This window comes from Erythrolamprus reginae, chromosome 4, assembly GCF_031021105.1.
Source record: "Erythrolamprus reginae isolate rEryReg1 chromosome 4, rEryReg1.hap1, whole genome shotgun sequence".
Lineage (NCBI taxonomy): Eukaryota > Metazoa > Chordata > Lepidosauria > Squamata > Dipsadidae > Erythrolamprus > Erythrolamprus reginae.
The window spans coordinates 3,897,789-3,917,064 of NC_091953.1; the positions used below are offsets into that span (position 1 = coordinate 3,897,789).

At 44.3% G+C, this 19,276-nt stretch overlaps 1 protein-coding gene across 1 annotated transcript in view; it reads right to left on the reverse strand.

Annotated features, from left to right (window-relative positions):
• Positions 1-4,989: 4,989 nt before the first annotated feature.
• TSKU (tsukushi, small leucine rich proteoglycan) overlaps positions 4,990-19,276 on the reverse strand; it is a 28,238-nt gene continuing 13,951 nt past the window's right edge. Inside the window, exon 2 of the mRNA XM_070751618.1 lies at positions 4,990-6,190. Within this exon, the coding sequence (XP_070607719.1) occupies positions 5,123-6,181 (1,059 nt within the window). The 5' untranslated portion in view covers positions 6,182-6,190 and the 3' untranslated portion in view covers positions 4,990-5,122. The remainder of the gene's footprint in view (positions 6,191-19,276) is intronic.

The window sequence follows — 19,276 nt, forward strand, 5'->3', positions numbered from 1 at the left end:
CTGATAAGATGGAGTGGCTGTGGGTTTTGCCTCCCAAGGACAATCCCACCTGTCCGTCCATCACCCTGGGGGGGGGATTATTGACGAGGAAGAGCCTTCTCTGTGTCGGCCCCGACTCTCTGGAACCAACTCCCCCCAGAGATTAGAACTGCCCCTACCCTCCTTGCCTTTTGTAAACTTCTTAAAACCCACCTTTGTCGTCAGGCATGGGGGAACTGAGATATCTCCCCCGGGCCTATCCAATTCAATTTATGTATGGTATGCTTGTATGTATGTTTGTTTAATAATGGGGTTTTAAAATATTTTATATTGTAAATTATTAGATTTGTCATGAACTGTTTTATTGTGTTGTGAGCCGCCCCGAGTCCACGGAAAGGGGCGGCATACAAATCTAATAAATGAATGAATGAATGAATGAATGAATAAATAAATAAATAAATAAATAAATAAATTGACCCAAACATTTACATCACAAAATGAGACATTAAGGAAGTGAGTTTTGCCTCCCATTTTAGGATATTTCTTGTCACCTTTGTTAAGCGAATCACGTCAGTTGTTAGTGATGCGGTTTTACTACTGGTGCAGCGCCCACATCCGCACCAGTAGGAACCTACTACTGATTACGACCATTTCCCATGCTCCTGTCTCTTGCCGGATTCCCACGGTGATGATAAAAATTTCTGACATTTGGCAAGTGTCACTTATGATGGTATTGCAGTTTCCGGTCACAATTCAAAGTGTTGGTTATGACCTATAAAGCCCTTCATGGCATCGGACCAGAATATCTCCGGGACCGCCTTCTGCCGCACGAATCTCAGCGACCGGTTAGGTCCCACAGAGTTGGCCTTCTCCGAGTCCTGTCGACTAAACAATGTCGTTTGGCGGGACCCAGGGAAAGAGCCTTCTCTGTGGCGGCCCCGACCCTCTGGAACCAGCTCCCCCGGGAGATCGGAATTGCCCCCACCCTCCTCGCCTTTCGTAAGCTCCTTAAAACCCACCTCTGTCGTCAGGCATGGGGAAACTGAGATATTCCTTTCCCCCCAGGCCTCTACAATTTATGCATGGTATGTTTGTCTGTATGTTTGTTTTTTAATAAGGGTTTTTAGTTATTTTAAATATTAGATTTGTTATATGCTGTTTTATTATTGTTGTTAGCCACCCCGAGTCTACGGAGAGGGGCGGCATACAAATCAAATAAATAAAATTGCAGCGTGCTGGGGCCTCGGGATCTTCTTTTGCGACGTTCTGGCGATGGGGGAATCCGGATTCGCTTACCCTATATTTTTTGGAGTATAAGACACACCTTTTTGCCCATCCCCCAGGGTGGAAATGTCGTTGCGTCTTATTCACTGAATACAGCCATTTATGGTCTCCCGAAGGCCCGCACCCCCCATCCCATTTTTGCAAAAAATGGGGCAGTGTTTTTGCAAAAATGGTGTGTGCAGAAGATTTGGGAGTCCGGCAGAGTGCTCCTGGGGGCTGGGAAAAGCAGTGCTTGTGAACAAATGGGCCAGCCCCCATTCCCCCAGCCTCCAAGCAGCACTCTGCAGACTTCCCAAAGCCTCTGCGTGCCACATCTTTTGCAAAAAATGGGTGGAAAAACAGATGTTTTTGCAAAAAGCAGGGTTTGGGGCAAAGGGATTGAGAGGCCCGCAGAGTGCTCCTTGGGGACAATGGAGGACAAAACCTTTTTTCTTACCTCTTTGAAATCTTGACATATCTTATAGTGGTTGTAAGTAGAAGACTATCGAGATGCACATCTTTTTTTAAAAAAAAAACCTGCAAAAGTTCTGCATGCATGCAAGAGAAATATGTTACGAGCTCGGTTTTTCCATATTATTACAGTATTTTAAATATCAATCAAACCCCAAGAAATTGGAAAGCTGCTTTCTCAAGGCACACTCAGAAAAATTATTGCTAAATTGCAAGCCCCTAATTTGGAGTTTTATTTCGCTTATATCATCACTTTTTCAAACCTATTTTTTCTTTCTTTCCTTCCTTCCTTTTCTTTCTTTCCTTTCTTCCTTCCTTCCTTTATCTTTCTTTTCTTCTTTCATTTCCTTTCTTTTTTTCTTTCTTTTTGATTCCCTTTCCTCCCCCTCCTACGTGGCTTGCAAATTTTGACATCCAAGCTGGCAGGGAAATGGTTTTCTCCATCCTATCCGGCTGGATCAGGAAAACCTTTAACAGTTCAAATCTGCCTTCTGTGATCCAAGACGGCCGTTCTTACCAAGACAAAAAATAAAATAAAATAAATGAAATGGTTTCAGTCAAAATGTCAGTTGAGGGTGGAAAAAATGGAGAGGGCCTTTGTGAAGTCTTTGGGGAAAGAAAGCACTGAGAGCGACCTGCGTAATGTTTGCCTAAAACTTAACTCGGCTTTAACCGTGACGCAACCAAAACCAGAAGGGAGAAGAACGGTTAAAGAGAGAGGTCTTTAAACTTGGCAACTTTAAGACTTGCAGAGTTGAAGTGGCATCGGACCAGAATATCTCCGGGACCGCCTTCTGCTGCACGAATCCCAGCGACTGATTAGGTCCCACAGAGACGTTGGTTTTGACCTATAAAGCCCTTCATGACCTATAAAGCCCTTCATGGCATTGGACCAGAATATCTCCGGCACCGTCTTCTGCCGCATGAATCCCAGCAACCTGGTCAGGTCCCACAGAGTTGGCCTTCTCTGGGTCCCGTCGACTAAACAATGTCATCTGGCGGGACCCAGGGGAAGAGCCTTCTCTGTGGCGGCCCCGACCCTCTGGAATCAACGCCCCCCCCGGAGACCAGGACTGCCCCCACCCTCCTTGCCTTTCGCAAAGCCCTCAAAACCCACCTCTGCCGTCAGGCATGGGGAAATTGATTCCCCTGGGCCGTTCCACTTTTTGTATGGTCTGTATGAGATGTATGATTGTTTTTATGTTAAGGGTTTTTTAACTGTTTTTTAGATGTGAGATAAAACTGAAGAAATTTGCAGAGAAACAAGGACAATTCCATCAGAAGGTTTTGGTGAACTGCTTCCCTCTTGTGGTCAAAGAAGGTATATATACTGTATTCTATCACTTATCAGCAAAAATATGTATGTGTGTGTATATATGTATGTATGTATGTTTGTATCCATATATATATAAAATTAATTAAGAAGGTATGTAGGTATATATGCTGCTCAAAAAAATAAAGAGAACACTTAAGCAACACAATATAACTCCAAGTAGATCAAACTTCTGTGAAATCAAACTGTCCACTTAAGAAGCAACACTGACGGGCAATCAATTTCATCTGCCGTTGTGCACATTCAACTTTGTACAGAACAAAGTATTCAATGAGAATATTTCATTCATCCAGATCTAGGCTGTGTTCTTTGGAGTGTTCCCTTTATTATTTTTGAGCAGTGTATAAAGATCTCTGGTCTGTTACCAGCTCAAATGGAATGGAATGGTTTGTGGATGTATGTGTTGCAATGGTGTTTCTTCTTAGCAATTTTGAGGTGTGAAATTTAATTCCCAGAATTCCCCAGCCAGCATGGGAGTTGTAGTGCACACCTCTACCCCTCTTCAAGTGGTCAAAACTGAGAAACACTGCCCTAGAGATTTTCCTCTACAACTCCCCAATTTCTCGGGCTGAAACCATCCTGTTTGACAGCTCTTGGAAATGAATCCGAATAACAGGCAGTCCTCATATTACGACCGTAATTTAGCCCAACAGTTCTGTTGCTAAGCAAGTTGATTGTTACATTAATTTTGCCCCATTTTACGACCTTTCTCACTCTAGTTGTTAAGCGATTCACTCTAGTTGTTAAGCGAAGCCATTATGTGAATCGTGCGGTTGTTAAATGAGTTTGGGTTTCCCCCGCTGACTTGGTTGGAAAGCCATCTAGGAAGGTCACACGACCTCGGGACATTGCAAGTCCCATGTCCAGTCAACGAAGCAGTGGAAGTGATGTGCTGGTGCCTGGAGGCTCTGGATGGGTATCAACAAACTCAAACTCAACCCAGACAAGACGGAATGGCTGTGGGTCTTGCCTCCCAAAAAGGACAATTCCATCTGTCCGTCCATTACCCTGGGGGGGGAACTATTGACCCCCTCAGAGAGGGTGCGCAACTTGGGCATCCTCCTCGATCCACAGCTGACATTGGAACATCATCTTTCAGCTGTGGCGAGGGGGGCATTTGCCCAGGTTCGCCTGGTACACCAGTTGCGGCCCTATTTGGACAGGGAGTCATTGCTCAGTCACTCATGCCCTCATCACCTCGAGGTTCGATTACTGCAACGCTCTCTACATGGGGCTACCTTTGAAAAGTGTTCGGAAACTCCAGATCGTGCAGAACGCGGCCGCGAGAGCCATCGTGGGGCTTCCCAGATTCGCCCACGTATCTACAACACTCCGTGGCCTGCACTGGCTGCCAATCAATTTCCGGTCACAATTCAAAGTGTTGGTTATGACCTTTAAAGTCCTACATGGCATTGAACCAGAGTATCTCCGGAACCGCCTGCTACCGCACGAATCCCAGCGACCTATAAGGTCCCACAGAGTTGGCCTTCTCCGGGTCCTGTCGACTGAACAATGTCGTTTGGCGGGCCCCAGGGGAAGAGCCTTCTCTGTGGCGGCCCCAGCCCTCTGGAATCAACTCTCCCCGGAGATTAGAACTGCCCCCACCCTCCTTGTCTTTTGTAAACTACTCAAGACCCACCTATACCGCCAGGCATGGGGGATTTGAGACATCTTTCCCCCAGGCTCCTTATAATTTATGTTTGGTATGTATGTGCTGTTTGGGTTTTTTAAATTATGATCGGGTTTTTAGTTATTTCTAATATTAGATTTGTGCCATTATAATATTGTTTTTATCATTGTTGTGAGCCGCCCCGAGTCTTCGGAGAGGGGCGGCATACAAATCTAATAAATTGAATTGAATTAAAAAATTGAATCCCCTCCCCCCCCCCCACTGGCCATCCAGAGAGCTGTAAATTCGTTGAAATAAACCAGACTCGCAAGGGTTCTGATCCATTATTTTAACGCAGAGTTGAGATATACCAATTATTTTTTTGAAAAAGGTATAAATTAAATGTTTGTACAGAAGGCACATTCGTGGCTGGGTTTTTTTTTAAAGTTTCATCGTGCGGTCCTTGGTCACAACACGTAGGGCGCCACAGATCCATGGCTGCTGTGACACCGTAGGACCTCTTTCGTGCTCAGTCCAGCGGCTCGGTGGTAGTGGCCTTCCCGAACGGTCTTGAGACATCGAATGTTCTTAGCCAAGGCCACGCTCTTGATGGAAGGCAAGTATCTCAACATCGGTTTGGAGAAAGTGGTGGCTACTCCCGTGCCGGATAAGTTGAGTTCTTGCAAAGAGGTCAGGCTGAAGAAAACTTTGGGGCTCAAGGATTTCACGTTGGGGTTGTTGGATAAATCCAGCACTTGGAGCGCCGAAAGGTCCTTGAAGCCAAAAGGCAAAATCTCCAATAGGTGGGGAATCCCGCTCAAGGACAAGTGGGTTAACCCTTTCAGGCCCAGGAAGGCGTCCTTCTCAACGGTGGACACCGGGTTTCCGTCCAGGTTTAAGTAACGAAGGGGGATCCCTCGAAGATCCGGAATGCTAGTTAGACGGTTCCCCGAGAGGTTTAAGCTTTGAATGTTGGGAACGGTTTTCTCAGAGTATCTGGACACCCGGCTTATCAAGTTGTTGGAAAGGTCGACGTTGATGGGTTTCCCTTGACCTTTGAAGGCAAAGACGTCCAAGCTGACCTCCAAGAGGAGGTTGTTGCTGAGGTCCACTTCTCCCAAAGGGGACTGAGAGAAGCAGTCCTCGGGAATCGCCACCAAAGAGTTGTGGCTCAGATCCAAAGACTCAAGATACCGTAGTCTGGAGAAGGCGGTAGGCACCACCTTGGAGATTTTATTGTAGCTCAAGTCAAGGCCTACCAGAGTGGTGTAACCAGGCCCAGTTAACATGGACTGGTTGATGGCTTCCAGGTGGTTGGAAGATAAATCCAGGTAGCTGGTGTCCAACGGAATGGGAACAGGCACGAGCTGGGATCCGATCCCGCTACAATCCACTTTGGTCAGGCTGAAGCTGCCGAAGAGGCCAAAGGTCTCCACTTCGCAGTGGCATCTCGGGAAACAAGTCCTTGTGGTGCACCTGAAACAGGGCAAAACTAGCAGCAAGTGGAACCAAGCCAAGGAAGGCATCTCGGAGACCTGCAGAAGGGAAAACAATGGAAGAAGCGGGCGTGAGACGGATGGTGGAGACAAGTTGTCAAAAATCCTACACAGACTGCAGCTAGAATTGTATACGCACAAAACTGGAAACTGAACAGAATACCAATGGAAAGAGAAGCATTAAAGAAGATAATGGGCTGTGCGGAAATTTATTTATTTATTTATTTATTTATTAGATTTGTATGCCGCCCCTCTCTGTAGACTCGGGGCGGCTCACAACACAATAAAACAGTTCATGACAAATCTAATAATTTACAATTTTAAATATTTAAAAAACCACATTATTAAGCAGACATACATACAAACATACCATAGATAAATTGTATAGGCCCGGGGGAGATATCTCAGTTCCCCCATGTCTGACGACAAAGGTGGGTTTTAAGGAGTTTACGAAAGGCAAGGAGGGTAGGGGCAGTTCTAATCTCTGGGGGGAGCAAATCTAATAAATAAATAAATAAATAAGTCAGAGACTACCCATATATTCTTGTAAGCCACCTTGAGTCTCCATAGTATGAACAGGCGGCAATATAAATGTCTCAAAATAAAATAAAATAAAATAAATAAACTCCACTTGAGAATGGGTGGGAGGGCTGGCATGCTATGGGGTCACAAAGAGTTAGATGTGACTTAGCAATTCTAACAACAAGCTCATCAATCTGAGAATGCAGAACCTCCCAACAGCTGGATAGTCTTCCAGATGTGCTGGCTAGCAACCAAGGGAGCTGTGGTTCAGTACAGCTGGTCACCAAGCGGCCACACTGGGTTAAAGCCAGAAAGTTGAAAATGATCTGGTGATGTCATATAATTCTTTATGTCAAGAAAAATAAGGGCTGACCACTTCAGCTGGTTTGGAAATCCCACCGAGTTTCTCTCTGGCTCCCAACCCCAAATTGTTTAACCTATTTTACGCACTCCACAGAGTTCGCCTTCTCCAGGTCCCGGCTCCCATCGATGAAACAATGTCGTCTGGCAGGACTCAGGGGAAGAGTCTTCTCTGTGGCGGCCCCGATCCTCTGGAATCAACTCCCCCCGGGAGATCAGGACTGCCCCCACCCTCCTTGCCTTTCGCAAACTCTTAAAAATCCAACTGTGCCGCCAGGCATGGGGAAATTGATTCCCCCTGGCCGTTCCGTTTTATGTATGGTTTGTTTGGGGTGTATGACTGTTTTTATATTAAGTGTTTTAACTGTTTTTTAATAATTGGATTTGTACTGTGCTTTGCTGTTGTGAGCTGCTCTGAGTCTTCGGAGAGGGGCGGCATACAAATCTAATAAATAATAATAATAATAATAATAATAATAATAATAATAATAATAATATTGCAATTGCGCAAACATGGAAGAACAAACAGACCCCCAATATAAATTTAATAATAGAAAAAATATATACATGTGCAGAAATGGATAAATTGACAAACCTACTTAAGGGAAACAGAATCAACGAAACTAAAAGCATGTGGAACAATTGGCACGAGTGGATTCAAAGGAAAAGATTTGTATAACCTTATACAAAATAGCAGTACAAACCTTAAAAAAAAAATGAAAATACCATTTGAATGTTTTTACCCTGTTTTGCATTGCATAGTATTAAGTTAATATTATCCATATAACAACTGTAACCGGTAAAAAAGTTGGATAAGACCTGTAAACTGTATAAACAAATTGTGATATATATATCTATAAAACAATAAAAAGATTTGCAAAAAATAATAATAATAATAATATTGCTTAAAAAAAATAAAGGGAACACTCAAATAACACAACCTAGATCTGCTTGATTGAAATATTCTCATTGATTACTTTGTTCTGTACAAAGTTGAATGCGCACAACAGCAGGTGAAATTGATGGCCAATCAGTGTTGCTTCCTAAATGGACAGTTTGATTTCACAGAAGTTTAATTTACTTGGGGTTATATTCTGTTGTTTAAGTGTTCCCTTTATTTTTTTGAGCAGTGTATACATACATACAAACAAACACACACACACACCATATTTCGGAGTATAAGATGCACCTTTTTCCTCCCTAAAAGAGGCTGATAATTTGGGTGTGCCTTATACTCTGAATGTAGCTTTTTTTCCAGCCCTAACTAGCTGTTAATGATCTTCCCAGCTCTTATTTTGCAGGCTCTTTCATTGTTTCTCTCTGCAAAGAATATTTTCCAAGCCCCAAGTCTTTGCAGGGTTTTTCCATTGCTCTAACTTGCTCCAAATAAGTTTCTTTCCAACCCTGACCAGGTGCTAACGATGTTCCCAGCTCTTACCCGCTTGCAAGTTCTTTCATTGTTACTCTCTCCAAATAAAGTTTTTTTAAAGCTCTAACTAGGGGATAAAATAATGTGCTGAAGCTGACCAGACTAAGGGCACTAGCCAGATGAATACCTGGTAGGCAAATTTCCCCCCCTATTTTCCTTCCCCCCAAAACTAAGGTGTATCTTATACTCCGAAAAATACAGCCTGTATACAATACACACACATATTCCTTTTCATTATCAGCAAAAATATGTTACACACATATGCACACACAGAGATAGATAGATAGATAGATAGATATACAGTGGTACCTCTACCTAAGAATGCTTCTACTTAAGAACTTTTCTAGATAAGAACTGGGTGTTCAAGACTTTTTTCTTCTTCTTAAGAACCATTTTCTCCTTAAGAACCCGAGCCCGGAAAAATTTCCCAGGAAATTTGAGAGCGGCACGAAGGCCCGGCCAGTTTCCTGCCATTCCCCCTGGGTTTCTCTCTCCGGCGCAGTGTATGGGAGGCGCATGCTCTTCCTCGCTGCCTCAGAGTCCCTCTTGTTTTTTTAAGCCTTAAAGTTTTGGACTTTTTGGATTCCTCTCATCTCACCTTCTTCCTTCGTCAGCGACTGTCCTCCTCCTCTTCTTCCTCCTCCTCCCACCCAAATTCCGAGCTTTTATTTCTTTCCTAATGGGTTTGCACGCACTATTCAATTCAATTCAATTCAATTTATTAGATTTGTATGCCGCCCCTCTCCGAAGACTCGGAGAGGGGTGGCATACAAATCTAATAAATTATTATTAAATTAAATTATTATTATTTGCTTTTATATGGATTCCTATGGGAAAAATTGCTTCTCCTTACGAACTTTTCTACTTAAGAACCTGGTTGCGGAACGATTTAAGTTCTTAGGTAGAGGTACCACTGTATATGAAAAGATCTGTTCCAAAAGTAAACTAAAGGACCTATAATCTTTTCCACGCTCCCTCTCATACATCATGGATGTATTTTTTTTAAAAAAAATGTATTTTTGAGGCTCCACCAGGCAAGCCCATCACTTTAAAACTGGTTAGCCTGTTTCAAAATGGAAAAGAATGATTAAACTCCAAGGGTGGGTTTTTATAAAGGAAAGAGGTCTTTTCCAAACCAGGAAAGAAAAGGAGACCAGCACACCAACTGAACTGAAGGGAAGGGAGGTGACAGTAGGAATAAATTATATACAGTAGCCTGGGGAAGACAGAGAGGGAAAAAAGATGATTAACAGCTTCTATTTTTAAACAGGAAAGAGACAAGAATGAAATGGAGCAGAGCAGGATAAATCAAAAAGCGCCCAATGGTGTTGCTTTGATAGCATTTCTCTTCGAAACCCTTAAAAAGTTCCCCCGTTCTCCTCCGAAATACAGGCGGTCCTCCACTTACGACCACAAAGGAGCCTGGCATTGAGGTTGTTAAGCGAGAAATTTGTCGTTTGGCCCCGTTTTGCGACTTTTACAAAACGACTATTGCATTGGCTGCCGATCAGTTTCCGGTCACAATTCAAACTGTTGGTTATGACCTTTAAAGCTCTGCATGGCATTGGACCAGAGTACCTCCGGAACCGCCTGCTACCGCACGAATCCCAGCGACCAATAAGGTCCCACAGAGTTGGCCTTCTCCGGGTCCCGTCAACGAAATAATGTCGTTTGGCGGGCCCCAGGGGAAGAGCCTTCTCTGTGGCGGCCCCGGCCCTCTGGAACCAACTCCCCCCGGAGATTAGAATTGCCCCCACCCTCCCTGTCTTTCGTAAACTACTCAAGACTCACTTATACCGCCAGGCATGGAGGAGTTGAGACACCTTTCCCCCAGGCTCTTTTATATTTTGTTTTATGTTTGGTATGAATGTGTTGTTTGGGTTTTTTAAAATAATAATAGGGTTTTATATGTTTTTTAATATTAGATTTGTTCTACTATAATATTGTTTTTATTATTGTTGTGAGCCGCCCGAGTCTCCGGAGAGGGGCGGCATACAAATCTAATAAATTATTATTATTATTATTATTATTATTATTATTATTATTATTATTATCATTATCATTACTATTATTATCATTACTATTACTATTACTATTACTATTACTATTATTATTATTATTATTATTATTATTATTATTATTTTCCCACCACCTTTGTTAAGTGAAATCGCTGCCGTTCTTAATATTAGTTGCGTGGTCGTTAAGTGAATCTGGTCCCCCCCCTTTTGTTGGAAGATCACAAAATGGGATTGCGTGATTGTGGGAGCCTGCAACCATTATAAACGTAAGTCAGTGGGTCGAGTGTCTGAATGAAATTGCGTGGCCCTGGGGAATGTGGGAAAAAAGGGGATAAGTCACTTTTTTCAGTGTCCTTGTAACTTTGAAAGGTCACTAAATGAATGGACTATGGACTACCTTTCTATCTCTTTCAGTCTCCCTCTTTTCTCTCCCTTCTTTTTTTTTCTTTCCTTTTCTCTTCTTTCCCTCTCCCCCTTTTCTTTCTCTCCTTTTTTTCTCCTTTCCCTTTCTTTATCTTTCCTTCTCTTTCTCTCTTCTCTCCTTTTTCCTTTCCCTTTTTCTCTTTCCCTTTCTTCTTTCTCTCTCTCCTTCTTTCTCTCCTTTCCCTCTTTCTCTCCTCCTTTCTTATTTCTTCTCTTTTACTCTTCCCTTTTCTCCCTTTCTCTCCTTTTTCTATTTTTCTCTCTCCTTCTTTCTCTTTCATTTCTTCTCTCCTCTTTTCCTTTCCCCTTTCTCTCTCTTCTCTTTCTCTCCTTTTCTTTATCTTTCCTTCTCTTTCTCTCTTCTCTCCTTTTTTCCTTTCCCTTTTTCTCTTTCCCTTTCTTCTTTCTGTCTCTCCTTCTTTCTCTCCTTTCCCTCTTTCTCTTTTCTTCTTTCTTCTCTTTTACTCTTCCCCTTTTCTCCCTTTCTCTCCTTTTTCTATTTTTCTCTCTCCTTCTTTCTCTTTCATTTCTTCTCTCCTCTTTTCCTCTTTTCTCTCTCTTCTCTTTCTCTCCTTTCCTTTTCTTTATCTTTTCTTCTCTTTCTCTCTTCTCTCCTTTTTTCCTTTCCCTTTTTCTCTTTCCCTTTCTTCTTTCTCTCTCTCCTTTCTCTCTCTCCTTTCCCTCTTTCTCTTTTCTTCTTTCTTCTCTTTTACTCTTCCCCTTTTCTTCCTTTCTCTCCTTTTTCTATTTTTCTCCTTTCGCTTTCATTTCTTCTTCTCTCTTTTCCTTTTCCTTTTTCTCTCTTCTCTTTCTCTCCTTTCTCTTTCTTTCTCCTCTCCCTTTCTCTCTCCTCTTTCCTTTCTTCTCTTTTCCTCTTTCCCTTTTTCTCTCCCTCTTCTCTTCATCTCCTTTCTCTTTCTCTTTCTTTCTCCTTTCCCTATTCTCTTTATCTCTTTCCTTCTCCTTTCCCTCTTCTCTTTCTCTCTTTCCTTCTCTCTTCTTCTCCCTCCTCTTTTTCTCTTTCCCTTTTTCTCTCTCCATTCTTGCTCCCTCTCCTCTCCCCCCCCTCTCGTTTTCTCCTCCAAATTGGGAAGCAAAGAACAAAACCAAAACCAGCAGACGGCAAGTTTTGACTTGCAAAGGTTTGGGGAAAAATCTGGGCTTTTGGTAAAACGAAAAGAACCGGCCTGGATTTTCAAGGAACTTGCTAACAAAGCCACAAATTATTACTTCTTTCAATAATAATGCATTAATGGGTCATCAACACATTTCCATTCCATTTGTAAAACATATTCCACACCTCCAAGTACTTCTTTATGATTTAGCTCAGTTGTTCATTTATCTAGCTCTCCACCTGTCTTGCTTAGCGACAAATCTTGGACTCAATTGTGGTTGCAATCCAAGGAGTGTCCTTTACTTTCCCCGCTTAGATACAAAAGCTATCTGGGTGACTGTAGGCCAGCCAGTAAAGCCCAACCCACTTCACAGGGTTGTTGTTTTTGTGATGACAATAGGAGGTGGGCAGGTTTGCTGTGTATTCCTCCACTTTTGAATTATTTGTCAAAACAATCATGGTGGAATACAAATAGATGAATCCAAATCTTCGGAGAAGGGCGGCATACAAATGTAATAAATAATAATAATGTCCAGTCAACGAAGTAGTGGAAGTGATGTGCCGGTGCCTGGAGGCTGTTGGGGCCTGGATGGGTGTCAACAAACTCAAACTCAACCCAGACAAGACGGAGTGGCTGTGGGTCTTGCCTCCCAAGGACAATTCCATCTGTCCGTCCATTACCCTGGGGGGGGGAATTACTAACCCCCTCAGAGAGGGTCCGCAACTTGGGCGTCCTCCTCGATCCACAGCTCACATTAGAGAACCATCTTTCAGCTGTGGCAAGGGGGGCGTTTGCCCAGGTTCGCCTGGTGCGCCAGTTGTGGCCCTATTTGGACCGGGAGTCATTACTCACAGTCACTCATGCCCTCATCACCTCGAGTCTCGACTACTGTAACGCTCTCTACATGGGGCTACCTTTGAAAAGTGTTCGGAAACTTCAGATCGTGCAGAATGCAGCTGCGAGAGCAATTATGGGCTTCTCTAAGTATGCCCATATCACTCCAACACTCCGCAATCTGCATTGGTTGCCGATCAGTTTCCGGTCACAATTCAAAGTGTTGGTTATGACCTATAAAGCCCTTCATAGCACCGGACCAGAATATCTTCGGGACCGCCTCCTGCCGCACGAATCCCAGCGACCGGTTAGGTCCCACAGAGTCGGCCTTCTTCGGGTCCCGTCGACTAAACAATGTCGTCTGGCGGGACCCAGGGGAGGAGCCTTCTCTGTGGTGGCTCCGACCCTCTGGAACCAGCTCCCCCCTGAGATTAGGATTGCCCCCACCCTCCCTGCCTTTCGTAAACTCCTTAAAACCCACCTCTGCCGTCAGGCATGGGAGAACCAAAACATCTCCCCCTTGCCCATGTTGTTTTGCCGTTTGATTGATTGTGTGCTTGTTTTTTATATATATTGGGGTTGTTTTATGAATTTCTTAACTTAAAATTGTAATTGGATTGGTGGGCATTGGATTTGTCACTATGTACTGTTTTTTACTATTGTTGTGAGCCGCCCCGAGTCTGCGGAGAGGGGCGGCATATAAATCCAATAAATCTAATCTAATCTAATCTAATGATGAATAAGATACACCTGCATCCCTGCAAATACTTCCTTTGCGGCTTCTGATGAAAGACACAACAGTTGTGTTGCCAAACAAAAGAAGAAGAAAAGAAGAGACGGTTGTCAGATAAGCAACAGTCTCTTGCGTTGTGTAAGCCGACTCTTTCCGGCCACGGCTGCCGTACAGCAGCCACACCTGGGCCACACCTTGGCCATTGAACAAAAAAACCCGCACTGATCCTTTAAGCCACCCAACTGCAAATCTATCCGGATTTCCTACAGACAGCCCATGGCAGGAAGGTAACCAACCCTTAATTCAAAAAGAGCCATCGCTGTGTTGATTATTATTATTATGATTTTATTTTTGGCCTTTTGCTTCTGCAAGTTAGAGAAATAAAAAATTGGACTGGGAAATCAAATTCCCGTTTATCCTCAGTCTGGGTTTCAACAGGACAGGAGACTGGCTCCCTGTAATAAATCGCATTTATTTTCCGCCCCATTAAAACAATCAAATCCAGCTCACTGGTACATTTTTGATGCTCGAACCTATAACCCTTTCATTCAAAGTTATGACGATGCAGGGAAAAAGTGACTTATGAGGATTTTTCACACTTAACGACCATGGCGGTATCCCTGTGATCATGGAATCAAAATCACGCCGGACACGCAAAGTGGTGCGCGCACCTCCATTGGCATCGATCGTAGTGGTAGGAACCCTCAACTGACCTATATACAGTGGTCCCTCTACTTATGAACTTAATTTGTTCCATGACCAGGTTCTTAAGGAGAAATGTTTTTAAGAAGGAGCAATTTTTCCCATAGGAATCAAGGTAAAAGCAAATAAGGCATGCGATTGGGGAAACCAGAGGGAGGGTGGAGGCCCTGTTTCCTCCCAGGAGATTCCTAGAGGGGCCCCACAGAGGCTTTTCCCTACCTTTTCCGGCCCGGTTTCCTCCCAGGAGATTCCTAGAGAAACCCCACGGAGGCTTCTGCCCACCTTTACCGGCCCTGTTTCCTCCCTGGAGATTCCTAGAGAGGCCCCACGGAGGCTTCTCCCTGCCTTTTCCAGCTCTGTTTCCTCCCAGGAGATTCCTAGAGAGGCCCCATGGAGGCTTCTCCCCGTCTTTTCCAGTTACAGTTTCGGATGCTCGGGATTGTAATTGGAAAATGGTTTTTGAGAAGAGGCAAAAAATCCTTGAACACCTGGTTCTTCTCCTTATTATTATTATTTAGATTTGTATGCGTTGTAGAGGCGTTCTTAGGTAGAGGTATCACTGTATATGCTATTTGGGTTGGTTTTTAAAAAAAATTAGGCTTCCGGCCTTGGGGGAATTAGGAAATTCTGTTTCTTGAGGGGTTTATCACCTGTCTAACGGGCGACCAACCCAACCAACCAACCAACCTGCTTGGTGTTTCTTTAGACTGTTAAACCGACTGCTTTGTTCCTCCCTTTGGGAAGCTGCTGGCAGGAAGCGTTTTGTAATCCCTTCAAAACTTTCTGCCAAAGTTAGATTCAAGACAGGCTCGGAGCAGGAGACGCAGCCACACCCCCACCGTGGTTGCAGACACAAAAATATGGAGAAAAAGGTTTAAAACATTTGTATTTTCCGTCCGCCTAAAGCATCGAATGTCTGAACTGTCCCAGAGATTCAAAATGATTTTTTTTTCTAGCTTGGTTCATGGAGGATGCTATGGAACAAAGAAGATTCAAAACGTAGAAAATAATTTTCTTTTTAAGTTTATGCTTAGCACTTTAGCCCTTTACAGTGGTACCTCTACTTACGAAGTTAATTCGTTCCGTGACCAGGTTTTTAAGTAGAAAAGTTTGTAAGAAGAAGCAATTTTCCCCATAGGAATCAATGTAAAAGTAAATAATGTGTGCGATTGGGGAAACCACAGGGAGGGTGGAGGCCCTGTTTCCTCCCAGGAGATTCCTAGAGAGGCCCCACGGAGGCTTCTCCCCGCATTTTCCGGTCGTGTTTCCTCCCAGGAGATTCCTAGAGAAGCCCCACGGAAGGCTTCTCCCCATCTTTTCCGGCCCTGTTTCCTCCCAGGAGATTCCTAGAGAGGCCCCACCCGAGGCTTCTCCCCATCTTTTCCGGCCCTGTTTCCTCCCAGGAGATTTCTAGAGAGGCCCCACGGAGGCTTCCTCCCCATGTTTTCCGGCCCTGTTTCCTCCCAAGAGATTCCTAGAGAGGCCCCACCGAGGCTTCTCCCCATGTTTTCCGGCCCTGTTTCCTCCCAGGAGATTCCTAGAGAGGCCCCACGGAGGCTTCTCACCATCTTTTCTGGCCCTGTTTCCTCCCAGGAGATTCCTAGAGAGGCCCCACCGAGGCTTCTCCTCATCTTTTCCGGCCCTGTTTCCTCCCAGGAGATTCCTAGAGAGGCCCCACCGAGGCTTCTCCCCATGTTTTCCAGCCCTGTTTCCTCCCAGGAGATTTCTAGAGAGGCCCCACGGAGGCTTCTCCCCATGTTTTCCGGCCGCTGTTTCCTCCCAAGAGATTCCTAGAGAGGCCCCACCGAGGCTTCTCCCCATGTTTTCCGGCCCTGTTTCCTCCCAGGAGATTTCTAGAGAGGCCCCACGGAGGCTTCTCCCCACCCTTTTCGGTTAAAGTGGAAAATAGTTCTTAAGAAAATTTCATAAGTAACATGAAATAGTATAAGGGCAGACTAGATAGACTGTGAGGTCTTTTCTATATTTCAAGTTATAAGGGCAGACTAGATAGACTGTGAGGTCTTTTCTATATTTCTAAGTAGAGGTGTTCTTAGGTAGAGGTACCACTGTATTTCTCATCTTGGAAGGATCTTAATTCAATTAATTTAATTTAATTTATTAGTTTATTGGCCACCCAACCTCCTTCCAGACTCTTCAACTCTCAGAATTTCCCAGCTAGCTATGCGCACACAAACCCCGCATGCTCCCCCGCTCCCGCACATGTGCGCAGGGACTTACTGAATCCTCCAGACTTCTGCTAGGCCCGTTGGGCCATTTTTCGCTCTCCCCGGGTTTCAGAAAAGCCTCTGGAGCCTTTGAATGGTAGAAAATGGCCCAACGAACTTCCAGTAGTCTCTGGAGGCTTTCCTGAAATCTGTGGAGGGCAAAAACAGGCCCACGGGTCTAGCGGAAGTTTGCAAACAAACTTCTAGTAGGCCCAGTGTGTCCATTTTGCTCCATCCAAAACCTCCAGAGGCTATCCTGAAGCCTGGGAAGGCAAAAACAGCCATACCCTTCCCTCAGAAATGACTTCATGTGCTATAGAAACAGAGAGAACAGAGAAACAGAGAAGATTGACGGTAGAAAAAGACCTCCTGGTCCATTTAGTCTGCCCTTATACTATTTCCTGTATTTTATCTTAGGATGGATCTATGTTTATCCCAGGCATGTTTACATTCAGCTCCTGTGGATTTACCAACCACCCCTGCTGGAAGTTTGTTCAAGCTTCTACTCCTCTTTCAGTCAAATAATATTTTCTCGCATTGCTTCTGATCTTCCCCCCAACTAACCTCGTATTGTGCCCCCTTGTTCTTGTGTTCTCTTTCCTATTAAAAACACTTCCTCTCCTGGGCCTTATTTAACCCTTTAATATATTTAAATGTTTTGGATCATGTCCCCCCTTTTTCTTCTGTCCTCCAGACTACACAGATTGAGTTCATGGAGTCTTTCCTGATACGTTTAATGCTTAAGACCTTCCACCATTCTTGTAGCCCGTCTTTGGACCCGTTCAGTTTGATCCATATCTTTTTGTAGGTGAGGTCTCCAGACCTGAACACAGTATTATTCCAAATGTGGTCTCACAGCGCTGTATAAAGCGGGATCACAATCTCCCTCTTCCTGCTTGTTATACCTCTAGCTATGCAGCCCAAGCATCCTACTCGCTTTCCCTACCGCTGACCGCACTGTTCACCCATTTTGAGACTGTCAGAAATCCACTACCCCTCAATTCTTCTCTTCTGAAGTTTTTGCTAGGACAGAACTGCTATAGGTTCGCCTGGTGCACCAGTTGCGGCCCTATTTGGACCGGGAGTCGTTGCTCACAGTCACTCATGCCCTCATCACCTCGAGGCTCGACTACTGTAACATTCTCTACATGGGGCTACCTTTGAAGAATGTTCGGAAACTTCAGATCGTGCAGAATGCAGCTGCGAGAGCAATCATGGGCTTTTCCAAATATGCCCATGTTACTCCAATACTCCGCAGTCTGCACTGGTTGTCCGATCAGTTTCCGGGCACAATTCAAAGTGTTGGTTATGACCTATAAAGCCCTTCATGGGCACCGGACCAGGATACCTGCGAGACCGCCTTCTGCCGCCCAAATCCCAGCGACCGGTCAGGTCCCACAAAATTGGCCTTCTCCAGGTCCCGTCGACTAAACAATGTCATCTGCGGGACCCAGGGGAAGAGCCTTCTCTGTAGCGGCTCCGACCCTCTGGAATCAGCTCCCTCCAGAGATTAGAACTGCCCCCACCCTCCTTGCCTTCCGTAAACTCCTCAAAACCCACCTCTGTCGTCAAGCGTGGGGGAACTGAGACATCTCCCCCCTGCCTATGTAGTTTTAGTGCATGATATGACTGTATGTATGTTTTTTATATTGGGGTTCCTTGTTTTTAGATTTTTTTAAATGTATCAATTGCTATTTTTAGATTTTAAATTATTAGATTTGTCATACATATTGTTTTTTTATCACTGTTGTGAGCCGCCCCGAGGTCTGCAGAGAGGGGCGGCATACAAATCTAATAAATAATAATAAATAATAATATCACGGTTCTAGGTAATCCTCAACTGACAACAGTTCGCTTAATGATCGCTCCAAGTTACAATGGCAGTGGAAAAATTAATGACATACATCTGTTATTCACACAGTCCCCCCCCCCCCCCCTTGAGAAAGTCCCCGGATTATTTCACTTTTTATCAAAACTTGGCAAGGGAGCTGCCTGCCAGATGCTCCCCCTCTTCCCTCCCTTCCCTTGGCCAGAACTAAGAGAGGCTGGAAGCCAAAGCAACAAGGCGTATTTGTCTTAAAACCTCTCCTGAATTCCCCTCCGCCCCGCTGGCTTTGCAACACGCTTAAGGAAGAGGGGAAGGGGAAAAAAGAGGAAAAATCACTAACGGACCATCTAAGGAAAAAATAATTCAGCATTGAAGAACCGCGGTGGAGCAGCCTGCGGGCCTTTTAAAACCAGCCACCTGGTTGCCGAGCACTTCAGAAATAAGAGTGTGACAATGGCAAACCGAGGTTATTGAAACTGCATTCGTGGTTAGGCCTCTCCCTCAATTGCACACGGAGAATATATCTGCCCGAACAAAACTCCGCATTGGCGATAGGTAGAGCGTCTGGCCAGGAAACACTCAGCTCCATTTAGTGTGTTTACGGAGTGAATGGTGACGAATGTCTTTTAAAATTAGATTGGAGTTAGAAACATAGAAGACTGATGGCAGAAAAAGACCTCATGGTCCATCTAGTCTGCCCTTATACTATTTCCTGTATTTTATCTTACAATGGATCGATGTTTATCCCAGGCATGTTTAAATTCAGTTACTGTGGATTTACCAACCACGTCTGCTGGAAGTTTGTTCCAAGGATCTACTACTCTTTCAGTAAAATAATATTTTCTCAGCGTTGCTTTGATTTTTCCCCAACTATGATCTTTCCCCCTAACATCGAATGAATGAATGAATGAATGAATGAATCTTTCAGTGCAAATT